Below are 26001 nucleotides of genomic sequence, written 5' to 3' on the forward strand. Positions count from 1 at the left end.
ATCCAGCACAGGGCCATAGTCATAAGAGATGCCCAGTGAATAAATAATTATTGTAACACTGAATTCTAAGGCCCAGCATAGTATGTGTAAAAATGTGCTCAGGATAAGATTTGGCATGAGACAATGAGTTTTTACAGAGACAAGAAGATTGTCATTGCGTTTCTTGTTTTACTACCATTTATTTCAATGGCTTTTTCTCCTAGTCAATTTCTCTTTCTTCTTAAAAACTTTTAGCCTTAGAAAAATTCAGCAGCCATATTTTACAACTACCAATATAATAAATCCCTTAAAATAACTATGAATTATTTATGATTTTTCCATGAATATTCTGATTTATAATCTGCAGGAACTTCTAGTTCCTTGATTACTTTTTGTGTTTAAATGTTAACAGGTAGGCACATTGCAGAATTCCTTAATTCATTTATAAAATTTTTATTGAGGACTTGCTGCAAACCAAACACTAGCCTGGGGGAGATAGTAGAGAATAAAACAAAGTCCTGTCTTGATTGACTTGTATTTTAGATCATCTTGGTAGATTTCTGACAATTAAACTCAGTAATTTTGTATGCACTTTTTAACAACTTTAGCGAAAACCGAATGTTTTCCTCTGATACTCATTGGCAGCTAAAATCAGATATATGAAGACAGCTTTGGCATATATAATTTCTAAGAGATAAATATCAGAACAATTGTTGAGTCTATTCAAGTCAGGGTCGTTGTTCTATTTTGTTTACCTGTGACTGACCATCTGTTAGTCTGACTAGCTGTCACCTTCAGTGTTAATTTGTCAATTTGTTATATTCTGCTATAGAGATCCAGTCTTGTTAGATGAATATATCAAGTTTTGTTTTTGAAAACATTTCATAATCAAATTTTCACCAAGTATTAGGCTATAAAAATTTTGCAGTTATTTCAAAACTTGAACTATCTATCAGAATACTCAGTTTAAGAATTCACATATTTAATGTTAATTTTTCCTAGTGATTTGTAGAACACATTTCCAGGAAATTTACTCATTTTTGGTGGATCCTTAAAAGTAGACTCCAGATAGGCTTTCCAAAATGCTCTTAATGTGAGGTTGGGGAGTGGAAGAATATTTTTTTTCATCCTGTACTACTAGTAAACCTCTCAGAGTTTATTTAGATCCTGGAATGATTTACTCCATCACTTCTAAGAAAGATATTGCGAGTAGCCTAAACAACTAAAGTATCTCGGAAGAAAAGTGTTGGCTGATTGCCGGCACTACATAGTCCAACAGTGCTTTGTTAGGTGGTGTGATGTAGTAGTGTTTCCTTCTTTAAGAGATAGCTTTCTTGGATGTAGAGTCATGATCATGTTGTTGGCAGGAAGGATGTGGGAAAAAAAGCTTTGCCATCTCGCTTTGTTATATTGGCCACTTCATTATTTTATTTATTCCAGTATAGTGGTGATTACAAAGTTTTAAGTGCTTTTTGCTAGTGCGTGCTTTACCTTTAAATGATATTATACATTTGTTATCCTACTTTTTTGCTTGGAAAAGTGTATCTGAGCAGCTTTAGCATTTGCCACATTCACTCCTGGAAAACATTTTAGAATTTTAATAGATAATTTTCAAAGAATAATGCTTATGACCTTGCATGCTAAAATGGATATAAAATTTTCTAAAAATTTTCATAACCTGTAGTTTCTGAACATTTTTACCTAAAGCTTTTGAATGTAAATTATAAAATAAATGCATATTTATTTTAAAAAATTAAGCAACATGGATGTGTAAAATAAAAACTGAGAGTCCCTGTCTCAAATGTCCCCATTCCTCAATCCCATTCCCCAGGGGTAACTGCATGTGTTTTGTTTCATGTGTTGTATTTCAGGGGTGTGTGTGTGTGTGTGTGTGTGTGTGTGTGTGTGTGTGTACATTTTTAAAAATGAAACTTGTAGTGCGTAAGTAAAATTACATAAAAATGCAACTTCAGTATTATTCATGTGTCTACTTATCTAGCATAAGGTAAGCACTCAGTTATTACTAACTGCATTGAATTCCAGTGTCTGTTTTATTTCTGTAGCTTGCTTTCTGCATTCAGAACCTGTAGACTCATTTCATTTTAGGTTTTGTAGTTTTTTTAAAAAGGCAGTTTGGTGGATTTTGAATCATCTGAGGCAATTTTATATGCCTTTCATGACATTTGTGTCTTAAAAATGCAGCTACATCCTGTATAGAGAGGGTGACCATATAATTTATTGCCTAAACTGGGATACTTGAGAGTGAAGGAGGCTGCTAATAATAATTTTGCTGAGACAACCAAGCATACACTGACTGTCCCAGGCAAACTAAAATATATGGTCATCCTATTTACAGACCTAAGGTTTTTGTTTGTTTTGGTTAGTTTAGTAACTTCTTCATATGGGTTTGCTGAATAAATTGGGAGTGTCTGGGAAAGACAAGCTGTCAGTGATTTAAATAGAGGAAAATGGTACCAATTCCAAACCTTTATTGTTTAGTTGTTTAAGTAACCAAATAACTTTATGGAGTTAGTATTTGTGTTTTGTTCTATAAGTCAAAGGGTGTATTAGTGTCAGATGAGGGTGTCATGAAGAGTAAGAAATTGTGTTAAGGGTTATTATTGAAGTTCATGCATTTTAGCTGTACCTGATTCCTGTTTGTAAAGCAGCTCATTTCTGTCAGAACTATATGTGAGCAATTCAGATTTGTTTCGTGTTATTTATTTTTTATCAGAAACTGAACATTACATATAAACCTTTCTTTGTAAATTTAAAGATAAAAGCAGTTCTGGTTTTTCAAAGCACTAACGTATGTTCAAAAATTAGATTCTTTTATGAAAAAAAAACTTAATTTATGTTGTTTGATTCTTTGTTACCAAGGTAATAATTAAGTACAATTTACCTTTTGTGGTTCAGTCATAATACCCAGGGCTTTCCTGAACATCTCAAATTGGAATATTTTTCCTGGTCTGTTTTCCATACTGTGTTTTACTACTTGTTTTGTCTGTTATTCATTCCTTTTAAAATTACCATTCTCTATTATCTTCTTGGGAGTTCATCAACTTATAGCTTGTTTTTAAAACGGATGTTGAATACAATTTAACTTATGCTTATAGCCTTTACTTGATTGTAGATCTCTGTGAAAATTGCCTGTATGTTATAGTATTATCTAGTTTTTCATTTGTTTTGTTTTTATCCGTCAGTACTCATTGAGTGACTTCTATACATAAGGACCTGGAGATATAGTGGTGAATCCTGGTTATCTAAGGCTCCAAATTACGAAGGGGAAGTAGAACACCTACCACTCTGTTACTTTACATGTATTACTCATTTCATCTCTCCAGTAACCTTGAGTAGTTTATTATTATACTCATGGATGAGAAAATGGAGGTGGAAAAAGTAATTTGGCTACATCACACAGGTAATTCATTAGAAAGTTGCAGATTCAGGATTTAAAACTATATGAGTCCTTAAAGCTCGTGCTCGTTTCCACTATGTCAAGGGCCTTCAGGCAGTTTTTAGATTACATTTTAGTGCCCTTCTGTCATTAATTCCTTTTAAACATCATTGTGATTTAATAGAAAAGTATAATGGATTTGGTCAGAGGACTAGGTTGATATCCCTACTGAAAAAAAAAAAATTCAGCTGGATGATTTGGGTAAGCACTTATAAAATAGGTTTAATATCTGTCTACCTTACTATATTACAATGATCAAATGAGAAAGCTTGGAAAGTGTCTAGTAGAGTACTTAATACTCTGAAAAATTTAATATACATTGTGCATCCATGGTGTTAGAGCTGCTTACTTAGCACTACAGAAAAACCCGTATTTTTTAGGACATTCTTGGGGTACCTAGCAGTTGGTAAGGTAGGTACAGCTACCATGTTGACAATAGAGAACCTAATTTGAAGGCTTAGATTATCAAGACATTGGCTTAAATGGAAAATAACTTCTCTAAGGTACAGTGAAAGGAAAGGTTTAATACTAGGCTCAATTTTATGGATATTTTTGAATTGATAGTCTTCACTACAAATGAATTGATAGTTGAATATTCCTTAGGATTAAAAGAGGTGAAATTCTTAACCCCAGAACTTCCCTGTTCTTCTAAGTCCTGTTCTTCCCTTAGCAGAAATGGATAAACCACAGGGACAATAGGGATTGTAAATGTTTCCAAATTTTCAGTAATCCAAGGAAATCACAAATTAGTGTGCCTCACATAAAATCATGGTATAATTAATATTTCTGGTCTCTTTAATATACTTTTTTTCATCGTCAAACCCACTTTTGGTAGGGAGACAAAATGTCATTTCTCTAAAAACTTAATTTGCTAACTTAAATTTCTAAGGAACAGAAAAGCCATTATGTTTGGCATAGTCTCTCTTTTTTTTTTTTTTAATTTGCCACTTGCTGCTCATGTACCTACTTTTCCTCTGTGTAGTTACAGATTTTTCTCTTATTATTCCTTTACTTGATTATTGATGTTAGACTCACAGCATGGTAACTTTCTATTCTCTCTTTTCCTTACTTTTATGGAAGATCAGTACCACACTTGCTTTTTTCCAGTCTTCTGGTATCTCTCCAGTTCTTGAATTTTCAAAAATAATTGTAAGTGATTGAATTGTAAGTATGCTCTATACTTCTTTCTTTGGATGAAAGCTTATCTGTGATGCATGTCATCTCAAATTGCTAATTGTGAACATAAACTTCCCAATATTCTCATATTTTAATCAAAATGACATTCCTGCTAAGTTTTCATTACTTTTCTTATAGGGTGTTTGTTTTGCTAATTTTTAAAAAAAGTCTACTTTTGTCCAGATTCATGCCATTTATTTTTCATTAGGAGGCTTGTTCTTTGTTTTTCCTTTGTTAAGTTTTTAAGCCGTTGTTTTATTTTACAATTCTACTACTGATAACTTACCTGTTTTTCTTGTTATTCTGAATTTTCTATGAGACTAAGAATAATTTACTTCTAATATATTCTCTTTTTCTCTTTTTACAACATATTTTTATTATATAAGATTTTGCCCTATAAGAGAAAGTACTGCATATAGGACACTTAATCCTTTAAGTTTTCACTGTGAAATAAAATTAGAGATGAAAATAATTAGTCATTTGTGAATTTCTTTTTACAATGTTATTACTCAGCCTTCCTGTTCTACCTTATTCTCGGTTCCTCAGGTCACCCATAGGTTTCTTAATTTCCGGATTCTGGACTCAAGAACTTCACCTTTATCTCCACTGTTCATTATTCTTCCTCTGTCAGCAGGAATTCCTTTAAAAGCTCCTACTCTGCCTCGGGAATTGACTCTTGTATTGTTTTACTAAGGAAGTGTCTCTCCAAAGCAACTATAATTTATATGTACTTCAGACAGTTTCAAGGACTTCTCTTGCAGTACTCCTTTTAATGGGGGTAAAACATGCAGTTATGTGTATGTGTAAAGTATAAATAGTGTTTAATGTCCTAACTAAAATAATTAAAAATTGATTTTGCTGACATTTGTTTTTAAGTTCCTTCTGAAAAAAGTAGTGTTATTTAATTTAAGTATTAGAAAGGTAGTAGGAAGTACCGACATACAATTTTGAGGCAGTTTGATATTCTTCTACAAGTCTAGGTACATTATTTTAGAAACTCCCCTTAAATTGGTCCAGATGTATATGTTTCTCTTTCTCTCTCTGTTAAACTGGATACATAGATCCTGGATGATATAGAAGTATGTGTTATTCTTCTTGACTTTATATATCTACTTTAGGTTTTGCTTCTTTCTCTCTTTCCCTTCTTCCCTCCCTCCCTTCCTTCCATCCTTCCTTCTCTCTCTCCCTCTCTCTCTCCCTCCCTTCCTTCCTTCCTCCTTTCCTATCCTCTTTCCTTCCCTTTTTTCTTTCCTTCCCCTTCCCCTTCCTTGCCCTTCCCTTCCCTCTTTTCCCCCTCCTTCTCCCCCCTCCCTCCCTCCCTCCCTCCCTTCCTTTCTTCCTTCCTTCTTTCCTCCTTTCCTTCCTTCCTTCCTTCCTTCCTTCCTTCCTTCCTTCCTTCCTTCCTTTCTCTCTNTTCCTTCCTTCCTTCCTTCCTTCCTTCCTTCCTTCCTTCCTTCCTTCCTTCCTTCCTTCTTTCCTTCTTTCCTTCCTTCCTTCTTTTCGATGGGGTCTTACCCTGTGCCCAGGCTACAGTAGCTTTATTAATAAAGTGTTTTTGAAAACCAGAGACTATTTTTTTTTAGCATATTCGCCACAGAAGTGGTTTTTCTTTACATAGATTTCTAAATTTTATGATTAGATTGAAGTTTAATTTCTATTGAGATTCTTCTAATTTAATTTCTTGTTATATCACAGACCATTTTGTCTTTATTTCTCTATAACTGTTATGTATAATTTAAACTTTAAATGAATTCATACAGGAATCGTCTAATTAGAGCTGTGGCTCACATCAGTGTAATAAACCAAAGAGCAGCAACCTCTTTGGTCCTGAGTGCCAATAATGTGACATAATCCCTTCAGTTACTACTGAAGGACCTGGACAAAAGAGAAGGAAAGACAACATGGAGAAAAGACTTGAGAGAGTAGAGAATAGGAGAAAGAGAACAGAAAGGCAAGAGAAATCTCGGGGAGAAGAGGTCATGAGGAAGACCCAAGTTGTGGCATCAACAATTTCCAGTCACTGTAGCCAGCGCCATGTGTGTTCATTTAACACTGAGCTGGCCCTGATGGGTATAGTGATTAATGAATGGCATAGTTCCTGCCCTTGTGGAGTTTTAGTCCTTCAGAGAAGTCACTCAGGTATTTAATTATGATAAAATGTGATAAATGTTAGATAGAGCAAATACAGAGTACTAGAATGTTTATCTACTTGACTCCCAACTTGTTCTCAAAAGCTGCTGTAAGAAGTATGAAGTCACACTCTTGTCTGAAAGGATCTGCCCTATTCTCAGTTCTTTTCAAAGACAGACCACCCTCAATATGGTAAAGGACTATATTCTTAGTCCTGTTTAAAACTTGGCCAGGCACAGTGGCCCACACTTTGTAATCTCAGCACTTTTTGGGACACTGAGGTGGGAGGATTGCTTGAGCTCAGGAGTTTTTATTTTATTTTGCAACAAAGTAAAATAAAAATTTATCTGGACTTGGTGGCACATGCCTGTAGTCCCAGCTACTGTGGAGGCTGAGGTAGGAGGATTCCTTGAGCTCAGGAGGTTTAGGCTGCGGTGAGCCCTGATTGCACCACTGCACTCCAGCCTGGGTGACAGAGCAAGACCCTGTCTTACAAAATAAATAAAAATAAAACTGCATTAAAAAGGATTAATATGAATAAATGTTATGGCTTAGTGTTGTAAATGTTGAATAGAAAGAGGAACAGTTAATACTTCAGGAGAATTTTTATGAAATAATCTACATTAGGAAGTAATGGGTTTCTCATCTCATGAGATAAGAAAAGACTAGATGACTTTCAAAGATGTTATGAAAAGAACTTCTGTGAATGGGAGGTTGAATTAGGTGACTGATGCTATAAGTCACAATATAAAGTCATACTGGTGTTTTCTTCTGGAGTATTAGTTTTACTAGATTTGAGAAAACACTTGTTAACTACTTGTTCGTGTTGTTGATGAATTTTATATGATATTTTATTGGTTGCAGATGGGGCACTGTATACATAGATTTTCCTTTTAAGTACATGAAAAATTTGTGCATTACTATGCAAGGATGATTGGGCCAGTTCTGGGACTGTCATTATAAACCTCTGGTTATACATTACCTAAAGAAAAATGGGTTGATGAGTGAATCTTTGGCTTGGACCTTGTGAAGTGTGAAGTTTAGGGTTAAAAGAAGGTTGTAGAAGACTATCTAGAGGCAAGTCTAAGAAGAGAGTCAAGGTGAGGTTTATATGATTCTACAAACATCAAAAGGTTGTTTCTGAAGAATTGATTTAGGTAGGGTTCAGATAGCAGTAATTTAAATCTATTTCCATTCAGTCACTGGACAATTTTTAATCGGTTATTTGTTAAAAAAGGATGTTTTAGTTAGATTTTTACAATATTAATTCTAAATGGATTCAGAAGAGTGAAAATACGTAAAGATCACTTTTCCCCTCTTGTTTAGATGCTTTTTTATTCATTTATGAATATGCCATTGACCTTTTAAAATATTTACTAAAAATGATGTATTTAGCTGATTTTAGCTGTGTCTTGATAGTTTAATTATTGATAATCATGTTACATTGCTGTGTGAAACAAAACAAAACCAAAAAACCAGCCAAACAGTCCTGATTTTTCTGTGGCACAGTAACATGGAAATAAATTACTCCTTTCTTTGATAGGGCAGTACTCTAATATCTATGAAATATGATGTATTTATCCATTTCTATATCTTTTATCACCAAACTGTATATTTTAGATGTCTCTAACAGGAACTTCTTTGGGTTATCTTTAAAAATGAAGATGTGTAAACACAGTTTTATAAATATATCTGGATTTTGTATACATTGTTTATTAAGATTTTTTTTTTCTTCAACTTTGTTTTTGTACATGTCATCTCATTGGGAAGGGGCTTTGTAATACTCATCGTCAAACAGTTTCTTGACACGTATGTAAAAAAAAAGTAGATATATTTATCACCTTTGAATTTGAAAAAGAAAACAAATTATGAGATAAGTTGATTTTTCCCATGGTCTTAATAGGACTTAGATTTTTATTTAAATTCTATTTTTTCTTTGGTTCCGAATTTTTGAATTTTAGTTTGGGGAGAGCAACAGAAGTACTGTAATAGTAGTAATTGATAGTGTCACTAGTTGCTGTCTTTAGTAGAGGTAGTAGCGGCTGTACTAATAATAGGAGGAGGAGGATGCCCGTATTTGGCAGGTAAGAAAACTGAGGTTTAGACAGCCACAATATTGTGTTAGTGAATACACTGGAATTAGAAACCAGATTTGCCAGCCCATTGCTGTTTCCATAATACCATAACATCTCAATTTGGTGTTTTGAGATAATGGTTGTAAAAGTGCTTTAATGATAAAGCACTTTTATATATACGAAGATCAGGTGTTGCTGTAATATAAAATAAACTTTGGCTTCAGTTTACTAAAATGAGAATGTGAAAATAATCAGCATGCTTTGGGCAAAGGCAGGGAGGAGATGACAAGTGAAAGTCAAGTGTGAGATGGTTATGTTGATCAAGTATATTTTACCCATTTAGTGCAGAGTATTGTGGTTGGGTTGGGATTTTTACGGTAGCGGTTCCTAACCCTCAGTCCCCTGCTTAACAGTATGATGACTGGGCATGAAAATGTGGCATGGTGGTTGTCATATTGTCTCCAACTGTTTTGTGTTTTACACCCGGGATTGATGTATTTTTTAGTCAGAGATGATTAAGAACTCAGAGGTTTCTTTTGGCTAAAGTTAAAACATAAGAATCCAGTGCTCTTGGAGCTTAAACTCTTTAAGTATGCAAAAAGTAGGACATGCAAATGATACACTTTTAGACTGAGAAATAAGTAGGCCTTCTAAATAAATAAACACCTATACCCTGTCTAAGTGTACTGTTCACACCAAGGGTGAAAGGGAGTAGGAAACTTGACTAGGAGAGGTGTTGTTTCTTTCACTTAGAGAGGGGCCACTTCTTAGAAGAGGAGAAAATTTAGAGGTTCTTTCTTTAGTAGGGAGGAGGGAGGAAAACTTCAGAGATCATGGGGTGAGTTGAGGAATGGGAGAACCAAATAGTGAGAATATGAAGTTAACATTTAGGGAAGGGAGGAATGAAGTGAACGAAAAGAGGGAAAATAGGACGTAACATAGGAGGGTTTTGTTTATGTTCCTTTGTTAAATTACTGTGGTTCTGGTGGTGATTGGGAGCCAATTACAGGGTTTGGGGGAGATAAGAAAGTGATTCTGGAGAGAAGAGTAAATCCAATTTGAGCAGCAGCATGTGTAATTGATGAGAAGGGAAGCAGTGTTCCAAGTTAATGAGGAAGGTTGATGTACCACTATTTAAATAGACCTAACACTTGAATAGACCCATTATTTGTGTCAAAGTAGAACTGCATTTTAAAACTTGAAATGTCTTCATGTATGAAGGAAGAAGTATTTTGTGTACTATTAAACATTGCTTGGGTTCTGGTAGATTCATTGCAAATTCTCTCTTTCTCTAGGGTTTGGATTCAGGATTTGTTCCTAGTGTCCAAGATTTTGATAAGAAACTTACAGAAGCTGACGCTTACCTACAAATCTTGATTGAACAATTAAAGGTATGGCGTTAATTTGTATATTAAATTTATATAAATAGAAAATGTTACTGAGCTTGATTTTTTAGTAAAAACAGTTACTTGATGTTAATTTACAGCCCTCGTGTGGTTCTTCAGCAGTTTTTAAAGCAGACTTGATAGGTGACTTATTCAAAGGTCTTTGTCTCTAATTATATTAGTAAATAGCATATTTACATAATGCTTTTTTGGTCATTAAGAAAAAGGTAAATATGTAGGCATAATTAGAAAAAAAATAATTCTAGATTTGGTTCATATTCTGTTTAAAATTTCCACGAAACTGTGTTTCAGTGGCTCAATTTCTTTTTTTGTTTGTTTTTTGAGATGGAGTCTCTTTCTGTCACCCAGGCTGAAGTGTAGTGGCATGATCTCGGCTCACTGCAACCTCCGCCTCCCGGGTTCAAGCAATTCTTCTGCCTCAACCTCCTGAGTATCTGGGATTACAGGTGCCTGCCACCATGCCTGGCTAATTTTTATATTTTTAGTAGAGACAGGGTTTCACCATATTGGCCAGGCTGGTCTCGAACTCCTGACCTCGTGATCCGCCTGCCTCGGTCTCCCAAAGTGCTGGGATTACAGGCGTGAGTCACCGTGCCCTGCCTAGCAGCTCAATTTCTAATGCTTTTTTAATTTGAGGGAGATGGAATATGGGGAAGTGATTTTTCTACCTCCTTTATCATTACTGAAATGAATTGTCTCCTTCAGTTCCTACTTAAAATTAATTAAAAGCAGAGGTGCTAGGAAAAGGACTGTTGATAAACTTTGAAAACAAAGCAGAAAAAAACTTCAAGTTTGAATTGATAGTTCAATTTCTTAAAAGTCGTCTGTTTTCTTTTGGTTATAATTCTTCCAGAGTGATTGATCTTGACCAGTTAAAATGATTTCATATGATAGAATTTGATACAGTAGAATTTGACTTCGATTGAGTGCCTTGAAAAAAAATACATGTTGTCTTGAAAATAACATATAAGGCCGGGCGCGGTGGCTCAAGCCTGTAATCCCAGCACTTTGGGAGGCCGAGACGGGCGGATCACGAGGTCAGGAGATCAAGACCATCCTGGCTAACACGGTGAAACCCCGTCTCTATTAAGAAACACAAAAAACTAGCCGGGCGAGGTGGCGGGCGCCTGTAGTCCCAGCTACTCGGGAGGCTGAGGCCGGAGAATGGCGTGAACCCGGGAGGCGGAGCTTGCAGTGAGCTGAGATCCGGCCACTGCAGTCCAGCCTGGGTGACAGAGCGAGACTCCGTCTCAAAAAAAAAAAAGAAAATAACATATAAATCATCCCTGGACGAAATGTGTTTAAGAACTAATGTTTGCTTTTCTGTGTTTAGTGAATGTACACGGTGTAGTAAAGTGACTTGATACTATAACCATTTTTAAAAATCTTGTAGCTTTTTGATGACAAGCTTCAAAACTGCAAAGAAGATGAACAGAGAAAGGTAACTTCCATAACCATGATTTTGACGTTAAAAATTGTAAATTCCACAGCCTTTTAGAGAAGACTAAGTACCTTAGTGTGTTTTTACTTATTATAATAATATTATTGACCTACTATAGTATTACTGCCATATGGACCTCAAGGGCACTTTTCTGATAAATTTCTGTTATGGTTTCTTAAGTAAACAAAAGGATAATGTACAGAGTTGTGGGAGTTGTTTTGTTTTGTTTCATTTTGAGACAGAGTCTTGCTCTGTTGCCCAGGCTGGAGCACAGTGGCACGATCTCAGCTCATTGCAGCATCCACCTTCTGGGTTAAAACGATTCTCCTGTCTCAGCCTCCCAAGTAGTTGGGATTACAGGCATGCGCCACACCTGGCCAATTTTTTTATTTTTAGTAGAGACGGGGTTTCACCATGTTGGCCAGGCTGGTTTCAAACTCCTGACCTCAGGTGATCCACCCACCTCGGCCTCTCAAAGTGCTGTGATTACAGGTGTGAGCCACCACACCCAACCTAGAGTTTTAATATAATACCTTTTCTGTATTATATTCCTAGGAGTAAGTTATTTCCTTTTCCTGTATCATATGTTGAAGGTAGAAAGTTATTATATTTACATATGGTCACTTCAGATACCAATAAACCAACCAGCAAGAATATTCAGAATAAATAAAAAGCCATATATGAAGAAACAAATCATGTTTTAATTATGGGTTTAATTATGGTTCTTTATTGTCCCCCACTTGCATTTCTGACAGCTACTTTGTAGTTTGCATATTGTCTTTTTTCTAATTAACATTTTTCCCCTCCTTGGCTATATTTCTTTTTTTTTTTTTTTTTTTTTTTTTCTTTTCTGTTGACTATATAGCCTTGCATTTGGCTCTTTTATACCTGTTAATAGTAACTCATGTTCTAATTCACCTTTCATTCTTAGTTTTGGGATTTAGTCCCATGTCATTTTAAAACAACTTAGGAAAGAGAAATGTGATTTCAAAATAAGTGAAATTCGTAGAAAAACCAAAACTTGTTTTCAGGTAAGGAATAAGAATTTTTTTGTTGTTGTTGTTGTTTTTTGTTTTGTTTTGAGACAGAGTCTTGCTCTGTCACCCAGACTGGAGTGCAGTGGCACGACCTCGGCTCACTGCAAGCTCTGCCTCCCGGGTTCATGCCATTCTGCTGCCTCAGCCTCCTGAGTATCTGGGACTACAGGTGCCCACCAACACGCCCGGCTAATTTTTTGTATTTTTAGTAGAGATGGGGTTTCACCATGTTGGCCAGGATGGTTCTCGATCTCCTGACTTCATGATCCTCCCTCCTCGGCCTCCCAAAATGCTGGGATTACTGGCTCGAGCCACCATGCTCAACCAGGAATAAGAATGTTTTATATTATTCTTACAAACCTTAAATTGAATCACATAAATTTTATTAAAGAGGGTATATAATTCATAAAATGTCTGGAATTTTTATACAAATAATTGATTTAGATAAAAAACAAAATATAACAAAAAGTACTCTCTTTCCAACTTGTTTGTACTCACTTAGAATGAGTACATTTTGGTAAAATTCTTTAAATGACTAGCCAGTAAAAAGCAACTGTGCTTCTTTGTCCTTCTGATTATTTCTGTTTAAACTTACTATTTTTCACAGAAAATTGAAACTCTCAAAGAGACAACAAATGTAAGTTATATATTTGATACACTCTGACTTTGCATTAGAAAATGTTTTAAAATGTTATTTCTATTTTAAGCTGCCACTATTGATGACAGCAATTGAAATGTTAGTTTTTATGAATTTATACAGGGGTGCTTAAGCATTGATTATTTTCTAAAGGAATTTAAAATAATGCTAATAGAATAAGCTCCTTAATTGAAATTGACTTCATGTACCATTTACCTGTTTCTGGTCTTGTCTGAAACCTTGGATAAAACGTGTCATCCACGCACAATGGATATATTATTTCATATTTTTAAAAAATTAATTTCTTTGATTCTTAAGACAGGGTTTTTACTATGTTGTCCGGGTCTCAACTCCTGGGCTTAAACGATCCTTCTGCCTCAGCCTTCAAAAGTGGCGGGATTGGCCGGGCATGGTGGCTCACGCCTGTAATCCCAGCACTTTGGGAGGCCGAGGTGGATGGATCACCGGAAGTCGGGAGTTCCAGACCAGCCTGACCAACATGGAGAAACCCTGTCTCTACTAAAAATACAAAATTCGCTGGACGTGGTGGCTTATGACTGTAATCCCAGCTACTCTGGAGGCTGAGACAGGAGAATTGCTTGAACCTGGGAGGCAGAGGTTGCAGTGAGTTGAGATCGCACCATTGCACTTCAGCCTGGGCAAAAAGAGCGAAACTCTGTCTCAAAAAAAAAAAAAAAAAAAAAAGTGATGGGATTGTAGGCATGAGCGACTGCAACTGGCTTCTTTCTTATTAAAATATATTGTAATTCAAATTTTCTGATAGAGTGGACTTCTGACATTATATAATGGGCTACTAATGAGATGTGTAGCTTGCTCAAAATTTTAAAACAGGCAAAATAATAATTTGATTCACCAGTGTTTTGACAGGATCCTTTATTCTTTTTTTAAAGAAACAGGGGTCTTGCTGTGTCATCCAGGCTGAAGTACAATGGTGCAGTCATAGCTCACTGCAGCTTCAAACTCTTGGGCTCAGACAGTCCTTCTGCTTCAGCCTAGGGCTGTAGGCACATGCCACCACGCACGGTTGATTTTTATTTTAATTTTTTGTAGAGAGGGGATTTTGCTATGTTGCCCAGTCTGGTCTCCTGGCCTCAAGCGATCCTCCTTCCTTGGCCTGCCAAAGCAGTGGGATTACAGGTGTGAATCACCATACCCAGCCCATCAACTTCTTAGGTAGATTTCTTAGGGTTGCTGCTGTTGATGTAAGAATCTGGAAGTTAATCAGATTCGTATGTCTTTCTGTTTGAAGTGTTGAAAAACCATTTGGAGCCAGGCACAGTGGCATGTGCATGTAGTGCCAGCTACTCGGGAGGCTGAGGCAGCAGGATCGCTTGAGCCCATGAGTTTGAGGCTGTAGTGTGCGATAATCATGCTTGTGAATAGCCACTGCTATCCGGCCTGATCAGCATAGTGAGACCTTGTCTCTTAAAAAAGAAAAAAGAAAAAAATATATATTATTTGGTATAAATTAACAATTTGTGGCATTTGTTAAAATTCATAGAACTGCTAATGAATAACTTCATTTGACATTATCAGCACACTAGAACCCACTAGATCCAAAGAGGATATTTCTCGTGTAGTATAGACTTAAACACTATACATTTGAACTGATTTTTATATTTTAAGCTTTAATATTATATATCCATTTTATTTGAGCCAAAATCCTAAAATCAGTGTTTTGTTTTTATAGAGCATGGTAGAATCAATTAAACACTGCATTGTGTTGCTGCAGATTGCCAAAGTAAGTAAATTTTACTTTCAATTACCTTTATGTATAGAGTTCAAAAATTAAAAAGACATTTTTCTTTAATAGTGAAAAAACTCAGATCTGAGACATAGTACCTTTCTACATTAAACTGTATTGTGAGCTTATACTATGGAACAACTATTGTGTTTGGATGTTATCTTAGCTACTGTTTCTGGTAATGTCATTTCTGGTAGCTGGGAAGGAGGGGAGCATGTTTGAATGACTCACCCCTTCCTTCCATTTTATCCATTATCACTGCTTGGAACAGGGACATATTTTACAAAAGCTTCCACAAAAAAAGTTTTTCTTAGAAAATAGAGAAGTAAGTTCTTACAGTTATTGTCCATAATGAAGAATATAATAGAGATATATTTTTAAAAATTATTACAGATTTTTTTCTGGTCGTGAACTATATTAGTGGATTTTAATTGTTCTTTATTCATGAAACAATATATTTTGAATTATTGTGGATTAAAAATTTCATATATGTTGTCTCTTTTTCTGAAAAATTTTGGTGTATTCAACCTAAATATATATTTTATTGCCTGAGATTTTCTGAAATAAGAATATTATTGTTTGAGAATAGGAATTTTAAAAAATATTTCTACTTCACTACATGCCTTTATTTCCAGCAAGGGGTGGGTGACCAGCTCTGCAGCCAAGTTGAGAAATGTTGTTTGAATGAGTTTATAATTACTCATCTCTTTTACTACTTCAGTTGCATATGTTTGTTTGCCAAATCATAGAGACTTTTAACCTACTATTGTTAATGACACAGTAGCATAGGACAATCCATTTGTGTTTGGATAGTAAGGATATTTAGCTTGTAAATTAAATGGGGCAATGTCATTTTCTTTTGAGGCCAGATTTAAAATATATTTTTTATTTTTCGAGACGGAGTTTTGTTCTAGGCTGGAGTGCAGTGGCATAATCTCGGCTCACTGCAACCTCTGCCTCCTGGGTTCAACTGATTCTCATGCCTCAGCCTCCTGAGTAGCTGAGGTTACAGGCAGGCACCACCACACCTGGCTAATTCTTATATTTTTGGTAGAGACAGGGTTTCACCATGTTGCCCAGGCTGGTCTGAACTCCTGGCCTCCCAAAGTGCTGAGATTACAGGCGTGAGCTACCAAACCCAGCCCAATATATTATACATAAAGTGTCAGAACTTAGGGCTTATGTTCTGTTTCTCGATGTTAGCAATACCTAGATTTCCTATGTATGTGTCTAAATTTTTCATTTCCTGTTGTAGATCATAGTATATTCCAAAGCCAAGCAGAAGGGAAGATAGGATTGGTGGCACAAAAGAGATAAGGTTTTTATTTTAGTTTTTCTTGGCTCTGGAATTACATAGGTGAGTAGAAGCACCTACAGTTATCCAAAAGTTTACCTGTAGATAACCAGTAAACTACACCATGCCCTGAGAGACTAGGTATTTTAGGGAATCCATACTGCCTTCTCTTGAAGATTGGGGAAGCAAAGGAGCTGATACAGTGTTTAGGCTAGTTTGGGTGATCTCTGAAAATCATTCAGGACTTTAGATAGTTGTATAGTAGGTTAGCCTAGCCTATTTCAGTAGTTCACTGTTTAGCCACTCATCAAAAACATTTTTAGTGTAATTTGTACTTGCTACCTGTCTGTGTTAGCCCAGCTTAATAAAACTACGTTTTAGGGTTCTTCGCACTGGGTAACTTGGATCACATAAATGAAATTTGGCCTTTTATTTATTCCAGAAGGAAGTTTTATTGTTGTTAAGGCTTCTTATGTACAAATACAATCCTCAATTATATTTGTACCGTATATGGACTCTGTTTATATCTTTAAACTCAATTTAAATGTACATGAGACCTTGTCACTTGCCAGCTCAAATACCCCTGATGTTTTCCATCTCATTTGTAAAGAAATAGGAATTACTTACGTTCACTGCCCTCTTAACCTGTCTCCTACCCTTGGTCACACCATTCCAGTAACATTGGCTCATTTCTTTTTCTCAGGCAAGACAAGCTTCCCCCCAACCCCCGCTTTAGGAATTTTTACTTGGTTTTCCCTCCACATGATGGGCATTTCCCACAGATTTCCACCAGGCTCACTGTCTCACTTTATTCAGGTTTTTACCACAAGGAACATCTTTGGAAAGACTTTTCCTGACTCCTGTATCTAAAATAATCTATACCTCCCACTGGTTTCTTTTTCTTCGTGGCCTTATATCACTCGTCAGGTTTACATGATATATTTGTTTGTTTATCTTTTTATTGGCCGTCTACCCTAGAGTACAATCTTGGTGAAGACTTTGCTCGTCTTACCACTTACATTAGTCTGCATGGGCTGCCATAACAAAACCCCATAGACTGGGTGGCTTAAAAAACAGAAGTTTATTTTCTCACTGTTCTGGAAGCCAGAAGTCCAAGATCAACATTCTGGCCTGTTCAGTTTCTGATGAGGACTCTTCTCTTGGCATGTAAATAGCCATGTCTTCACATAGTCTTTCCGTGGTGAGTATGCACAGAGAGAGGGAGCATGCACATATGAGATAGCAAACTGTTTGGTGTCTCTTCTTACAAGGACACTAATCTTATTGAATCGAGGCCCCATCCTTATGATCCCAGTTAACTTTAGTTACTTCTGTAGAGGTCTCATCTCCAAATATAGCTACCTTTGGGGTTAGGGCTTCAACATAGGAATTTGGGAAGGGACACAAACATTCAGTCCATAACCCCATTGTATCCTCAGTACCTACAGTTGCTTACCATATAGGAGGTGCCTGATAAATAACTGGATTACTGAGTGATTTTTCTAATGCATTACTTTTAATGGTTGCATGGTTTAGTATTTTCACTATATGTGTGATTTTTTTTTACTTAGCCACCTCTCTGATGTGCTGTGATGACCATCCCTATAAACTAATCTTTAGGTAAATTTAATCAATTAATCTGTGATTAAAATAAAAGATTTTAGAATAATAGTGACAGTCAACTTTGCATAGTCTTAAAGAGCATGGATTATGGACCTGTACTGAGTATGAATCCAAGCCCCACCCCTGGAGGAAGTTTATTTATCCTCGCTGTGCTTTGGTTTATATTCCATATACAAGAGGGATAATAATAATGTCGTCTCTTACTGATACTGTGAGACTAAATGAATTATTATTTGTGATGCTCTTGGTAGCTGGCATGTAATAAGTTCTAAATAAGTGTTTATTAAATTTAAAAAAATAGAAGGATGCAAATTTTAAAGTGACAGTAACACATCTGGTAAAAATTGGAGAACTTCCATTGAGTACTGATGGAAATATAAATTGTTATAGCCACTTTGGCAGACTGTTATTCACTGGCAGGTTAATAAAATATCAGAATCAACTACTTTGAGGGAGATAATGCCATTTGAGACCCCAAAGTGATATGAGAAGATAGCTAATTTGATACCTTTCTTGTTTGGGGCTGATTAGTATCAGCTTCTTAGAGGTGGCATGCTGTAAGTAAAAATTTTAATTTTAAGCTCTTTCCAGTTTTGATTCTTTCATTTGAATTCCCACTCCCAGTAGATTCTCTCCTGCCTAAATGATTAGCGTATTGGTTCCCAAACTTTACTGCACACTGGAGTCATTTGGAAATCAGTTCTGATTCCTGGCTCCCACCCGTAGACATTCTGTTATAATTCTCTTGTATGGGGTATCACCTGGGTATTGGGATTATTTTAAACCCCTGGGTGGTTTTAATGTGTAGCAAAGTTTTGAGACCACCTGGTCAGTGGAATTTTCAAGTGGGCTTTGTTATCTCAGAAGACATCCTTCCTTTTACCCTTGGTGGAGACAGCTGATGTTCTTCTCCTGGGAGACTGCAGTGGAGCTGGGGGGTAAGGGGAGAGAACGGGAGTAGGGCAGGACAGAGCGAAGATAAGCTAGGAGGCCTCTGCGGGTGGAGACTTAACCAGTATCAGAGTCAGGTGATGTGACCACATACCACAACTCAGAATGCCTGTCAGAATGGCATGTGCCAGGGGGTTGACTATGATTTACCAGAGCACTATTTTTGCATTGTTTAATTATCACTGAAATTGAAAGGCTGTGCTAGACATGCTTTAGTTATGAGATATAGTTGCTACAAATTTAAACTGGTTGATTTTCACCAGTTAAATCATGCGGTAAAACAGTATTTCAATACAATTAAAATCAGGCACTTTAAATGGTTATTCTTATAGGCAAAGATAGAGACTATTAACGTTTTTCAAGGTAGACACAGATCAATTTGATTTATGTAGTTTTTATAATCTTGCATAAAATAGATGCAAATAAATACTGTTGATGACTTAGAATTTGAGGCTTTAATTTTGTCGGTTCCTATTGAATATCCTAAGTCTAGACCAGTGCTATACAATAAAAATATGAAAGCTATAAATATAATTTAAAATTTTCTTATAACAACATTTTAAAAGGTAAAAAGAAACAAGTGAGATTAATTTTAATAATGTATTTTATTAACCCAATATACCAAAAATACTATTTCAACATGTAATCAGTATAAAAATTTACTAATGAGATAGTTCATATTCTCCCTCTCTCTTCTTTCTTTCCCTTTCTCTCTTTTTCTAAGAGATAGTGTCTTGCTCTGCCACCCAGACTGGAGTACAGTGTCACAGTCATAAATAACTCACTGTAACCTCAAACTCCTGGGTACAAGTGATCCTCCTGCCTCAGTCCCCTGCGTAGCTGGGACTACAGGTGCTCACCACAGTGCCCCACTCACTAATTTTTAAATTTTTTGTAGAGACAGGGTCTCGCTTTTTTGCCCAGACTGGTCTCAACTCCTGGCTTCAAGTGATTCTCTGTCCTTGGCCTTCCAAAATGCTGGCGTGGCATTACAGGCATGAGTCTTTCTCTTTTTGTACCAAGTCTTCAAAGTCATGGATGTTCTTTAAGCCACCCAGTCTATGGTATTTTGTTATGGCAGCCCACACAGACTAATACAACTGGTAAGACGACCAAAGTCCTCACCAAGATTGTACTCTAGGGTAGATGGCCAATAAAGAGATAAATAAGCAAATGGTTTATTTCAATGGTTTTTATTATATTTACAAAATTGTACAGCCATCACCATAATTTAATTTTAGCATACTTGTGTCACTGCAAAAAGAAACCCTAGACCTATTAAGCAATCATTTTCTATATAGATTTTCTATATAGATGGTCCCTGACTTAACAATGGTTTAACTTAGGATTCTTCAACTTCATGATGGCAAAAAAGTAATATGCATTTAATAGAAACTGTACTTTGAATTTTGAGTTTTGGTTTTTTCCCAGGCTACTGATAATGCCATATGATCTTCTCTCACTATGCTGGGTAGTGGCAACAAGCTATAGCTCCCAGTCAGCCACATGATCACAAGGGCAACCAACTGAAACTCTGCAAGATGGTTTTTGCCCAACTATAGGCTAATATAAGTGTTCTATAACACGTTTAAGGTAGGTTAGGATAAGCTATGCTGTTTGGTAGGTTAGATGAATTAAATGCATCTTTGACTTATTGTATTTTCAACTTCAGATGGGTTTATTGGGAGGTAAACTCCACTGTAAGTTGAGGAACGTCAGTGCCTCCCTTTCTTTTCCAACAGCCTCCTACCCCCAACCCCATCCAGCCTTTGGCAACTATTAATCTGCTTTCTCTCTCTAGATTTGTCTATTCTTGACTCTTCATGTAAGTTGCATATTACAATATGTGGTCTTTTGTGACTAGCTTCTTTCACTTAACATCATGTTTTCAAAGGTTCATCTGTGTAGAGATCACTTTTGCCTGGAATTTTGAACGTGACTAGAGTTCTACGGGATATTTCTACGATGAACTTAGTTAAATCCCTATATAGAAAAATAATTGCCATGCTATTGGTGTTGATTTTTGTGTAGCCAGTGTTAGAATTGTGTTTGGCTCAGAATGTACACATGGAATTAAAATCTTAATGGAGGCAGAGAAATCATGTTCTAACATTGTTACTTACCTAGTAAATAAGCTTTCTTGTAGGAGAAATACACAAGGAGTTACTTAATTGTAAGAATAAAGTTAATATTTTTAACATTTTTCCTTAAGGACCAGAGTAATGTGGAGAAGCACGCAGATGGAATGATAGTAAGTTTAATCTAATCTTTTTGTTTCCCTTTACTTCTGCAGAGCATTATAACCAGTCATATCAGGAGAAGCCTGAATTACTACTCATTTTTCAATGCCAACTACTCACTGCTTTTTGTTGTTGACTCTCGCAATTTCCTTTAAGCTCACATCTTTCAGCAATCATTTGCAGGGGAAATGACAGTCTTAAAATTTTTCTAAGTGTGGGTTCAGATTGAATCACTTTGCATGTATTAACTTGAAGGGTTAATCATGGTATGAATACTCAGCTTTTTCAATTAAATAATGCATAACTCAGTGCCACATTTCTTGTCTAATTTCTTTTTTTCTCAGATGAAAGTGGGGGGCCGGGCGCGGTGGCTCAAGCCTGTAATCCCAGCACTTTGGGAGGCCGAGACGGGTGGATCACGAGGTCAGGAGATCAAGACCATCCTGGCGAACACGGTGAAACCCCGTCTCTACTAAAAAATACAAAAAACTAGCCGGGCGAGATGGCGGGCGCCTGTAGTCCCAGCTACTCGGGAGGCTGAGGCAGGAGAATGACGTGAACCCGGGAGGCGGAGCTTGCAGTGAGCTGAGATCTGGCCACTGCACTCCAGCCTGGGCGGCAGAGCGAGACTCCGTCTCAAAAAAAAAAAAAAAAAAAAAAAAGAAAGTGGGGTTGGGAGGGAGTACAATAGTGAAACACACCTTAATCTATTTGAATATGTTTATAGGTTCCTATTATTTTTTATTTTTAGTTTTTGTGTGTGTGTTAACTATCATTGTTAATGTGGTATGTACTGCATTTTTGTTGGAACAATTTACAACATGAATTCTTTCTCTTATAGCCATCTTCTTACTCTTTCCTCTCTCTTATCTTTTTACCTTTTCCTTATATTCAACTTCCCCTCTAAAAAGAAGGAAGAAAATTGTATTGTTAGTATTTCCCAGCTGGAAATAAAAGAGTTTGAAGGTTTATGGTTTGTGATTACCCTAGTTTTATGGTAACTGAGTGACCTCTGTTCAGTCTGTATTCCTGAAGCAGGAGGCAGCCTTTTTTTTTTTTTTTTTTTTTTTTTTTGTCCTAGACTTACAAACGCCAGCTTGTCTGAGATCTGGAAAAACATTCTGTAAATTTTCAAAAACATCTCATGATTGTACTTGAAAGGATGAGTATGTTATCTTTATATTTGGTTTTAAAACAATTTTAAGTTAAATCTGTGTTTGCATATTTCTTAAGAAAGCAGAAGTAAAGGCCGGGTGCGGTGGCTCACGCCTGTAATCCCAGCACTTTGGGAGGCCGAGGCGGGCGGATCACAAAGTCAGGAGATCGAGACCACGGTGAAACCCCGTCTCTACTAAAAATACAAAAAATTAGCCGGGCGCGGTGGCGGGCGCCTGTAGTCCCAGCTACTCGGGAGGCTGAGGCAGGAGAATGGCGGGAACCCAGGAGGCAGAGCTTGCAGTGAGCCGAGATCGCGCCACTGCACTCCAGCCTGGGTGACAGAGCCAGACTCCGTCTCAAAAAAAAAAAAAAAAAAGAAAGCAGGAGTAAAACAAACATGTTTGGAATTTGAATTAAATACATCAGAATTTTTGTCAGTTCAAAGTATGATCCATGGTGATATAATACAGTTGTATGATATAAATGTAATACAAAGTGAAATATTTCTTCCTGAGATACTGTTGAAGATTGTTAGCCTCATGGGAAAGGACTCTATGTATTGTCTACCATTATATGATCCCCAAAGACTCCAAAGGAAAACCTTGTTGGCTGTTATTTTTATCTCTTTTCCCTCAAAGCCAAATTAGTTATATTATGTTGAATAAAAGAGGCAGGATTTTATAAAACATACCAAAAACACTTGATAATTTGCAATGAAAAACATCTAGAAAGTTCATGCTTATAGAAAATTTAAACTAATAGAAAAATATCTTTGAATCATTTGCCCAGGGACTAGAGCATATTTTCCTTAAGAATTTTTATTTTGAAAAAATAGAGGAACTGTTCATGGAATAGGCCTTAGAGGCAGGCTGCTTGGATTCAAATAAAACAGCCCTGCTACTCACTATCTGTGACCTTGGCAAATTACTTAACCTTTCTGAGTCTTAATGTCTTTTCCTGTAAAGAAAACTGAAAGGTTCTACCATAGAAGCGTGTTGTAAGGTACAGAACAAACACATAGTATTCAATAAATATTAGCTATACATACATGTATGTGTATGTACAATGCATTGTAATACATGGGTTTCATTAATGTCACAACAGATGAGGGCTGAGTAGTAGTATTTTTGCTTCTCAAGCTCTGCACATTTATTTTTAAAGCAAGTTGTAGAATGTAATGTGACATATTTTAGCCTGAAGTTGACTGACCAAGGACTGGGGATAAGTGTAGCATCGTTATTTTTTCTATGAAAAACAACAATAATAAAAAGATCAAGTACTTTTAATATACATGCTGTCAAAAGACAAAATTACAACAAATTGAATCATAGATCGAATTGGCTTTTATTCAAGATGCATGGATTGGGTCAGCCTCCATTCTACAAAATAGAATGAGAGGTCCCACTGGGCAATGGCAAACAGTGGGTTTTGTAAGGTGAGAACTGTAACAGGAAAAAATGCTGATAACATCAGATTACTTTTAAGGGTTAAAACAGAGAGCATTTCCATATTACACTGACTCAGGTAGACTGGAATCTCCTATTTTCAGAAAAAAAAAAACTGGTCTATTTTGGGATCCACTTGCTTCCTTAGAGTTTTATGATACGGCATTTAGCAAGAGTGACTCCATTTTGGTTTGGTCTAATCTGTTGGGCCCTAGTACAAGGGTTCAATCCAAAACAGTAGCCTCCCATAATTTTTGTTTAACAGTGCAAAAAGTTTTTAAGTGTTTTCTTTGGTTGACCAGCCTAATTGTAAGAACATTTCATCTGGAAAATAAAAGATTACGTCCAAAAGATAATTCTGGTCCCTTGTTCCAAAGTTATTTTATTTCTTATTCCCTTCAGTGGGAGGGGTAAGGAGGTGTGACATATTCTTACTCCTATATATCAAAGCGTTAATGGTGGAATTTTGTCTTTGTAAAGCATTTGGAGTTATTTTCAAGAAAAGTGCTGTGTAAACAAGGAATTTATTTTAGGAACAGCTCCAGGTTTGTTGAGATACTTGTTTAGTTATTATGGCTTGGTCTGCTATCTGAAAATAGAATCAAAGTAATAACCAGAAAGCCCTTAGCACCCATATAAAACAGACTATTTTGCAGACTGGGAAACTGAGGCCCATAGAGGATCAGAGACTTAAGGATTCTAAGAAATTAAAAACTCCAGGTCTCTGTTTCTTTGCTTTTCTCAGTGCTTCAAAACATTCCCCACTTCAGTTTCTTAGTTTTTTGTTTTTTGGTTTTTTTTTTAATTATTATTGATTGTTTTGGGGGTATTTTCTCTAAGTGTCCTTCATTTTTCAGTTAAAGTATTTATGGCAGATAAACTATTGTAGTGACAAGAATCAGAATTCTTGTGTTCAAGTCACTTGATTGAAGAGACCTTATTTAATGAGTTTTAGATATTCATGCAGAAAGAGGGCTGGGTTTTTTTGGTTTTAAATATTTTTCGTTTAACAGTTCTGAAAACAATGTGTGTGTTTGTTTTTCATATGGCCTGGAAAAAAAATTTTTTAACTTAGACATTACATGAGAATGCTACAAAAACTTTACCATTACCTCAGTTTCTATTATTAGGTGATTTTAAGTTTTTACAACTGCTTTTTTGGGCTTATTCGTTGGCAAAATCTTTCTGTTATATTTCCGTTTTAGTATCTTCTGTTATAAGCACTACTTAATATATATGTGAAGTTCAGTTTTCCAGATCAATTGAAGCTAAAGAACTTACATTTTTATTTCTTGAGTTTGCCCAGTTTAGTCTTCTAAATGGTAAATGTAAACTTTGCTGTGGCAAAGACCTTGGTTTAACATGTACACACCCACCCCACAACCCTATCAGTAAGTTATGGAGTTTTCTTTTTAAAATGCCTTCATGCTGTCAGAATAATTTCTTGACTTAGAATCAGAGAATCCTGGACTTTTCTCCCCTCTAAAATTAACTACATGTCTGAATTTTTTTCTCCCTCTCTTCTGAATCCTCAGAAAGCAAGCCCTCTTCTCTACACTCCCCAATTAGAAGATACATCTCTTTCTCTTTAGTGACCATAAAACTAGACACACAGTCGGCCTTCTGCATCTGTGGATTCAACCAACCGTGGATTAAAACTGTTTGAGGGAAAAAAAAAGTACCTCTTTGCTGAATATGTATATACTGTTTTCCTTGTCATTATTTCCTAAACAATACAGTATAATGGTGACTTATATAATACTTACATAATATTAGGTGTCATAAGTAATTTAGAGATGATTTAACTTATATGGGAGGGTATATGTAGGTTGCATGCAAATACACCATATTATATCAGGGACTTGATTATCTGTTGATTTTGGTATCCTCAGGGGGCGCTTGGAACCAGTCCCCCTTGGGTACCTGAGGAGTGACTGTACTGTGTGATGGCAGCAGTATGGGATGAAAGATGAGATCCTAGTGGTGCAGGTACATTACTTGGACATTTGGTGTAACTCACCAAAAGTGAAAGAAACAGAGAAACAATATTTGTGGTGAATTAAGAAATTGAGAAGCACTGAATTGAATTGAGAGGTGGTTTTGACTTCCTGAAATCTCCCCACACCATTTTATAACTCCTCAGTTTTTCCATTTAGCTTTACCTTCTTCTGTGACAGATATTCATTC

At 36.1% G+C, this 26001-nt stretch overlaps 1 protein-coding gene across 14 annotated transcripts in view; it reads left to right on the top strand.

Annotated features, from left to right (window-relative positions):
- The window catches only part of OSBPL9 (oxysterol binding protein like 9), a 185279-nt gene that overhangs the window by 130863 nt on the left and 28415 nt on the right, over positions 1-26001 (top strand). For 5 of the 14 annotated variants that reach the window (XM_025355147.1, XM_025355188.1, XM_025355163.1 and 2 more), the window contains 5 exons: positions 10113-10208; positions 11617-11664; positions 13309-13338; positions 15050-15100; positions 21184-21222. In XM_025355147.1, coding sequence (XP_025210932.1) covers positions 10113-10208; positions 11617-11664; positions 13309-13338; positions 15050-15100; positions 21184-21222 — 264 coding nt within the window. Of the gene's footprint in view, positions 1-4516; positions 4586-10112; positions 10209-11616; positions 11665-13308; positions 13339-15049; positions 15101-17375; positions 17599-21183; positions 21223-21962; positions 21998-26001 lie in introns of all 14 variants that reach the window. The other 9 variants (XM_025355157.1, XM_025355209.1, XM_025355179.1 and 6 more) reach the window with 7 other exon arrangements.

Source organism: Theropithecus gelada, chromosome 1 (assembly GCF_003255815.1).
Source record: "Theropithecus gelada isolate Dixy chromosome 1, Tgel_1.0, whole genome shotgun sequence".
In the NCBI taxonomy this organism is placed as follows: domain Eukaryota; kingdom Metazoa; phylum Chordata; class Mammalia; order Primates; family Cercopithecidae; genus Theropithecus; species Theropithecus gelada.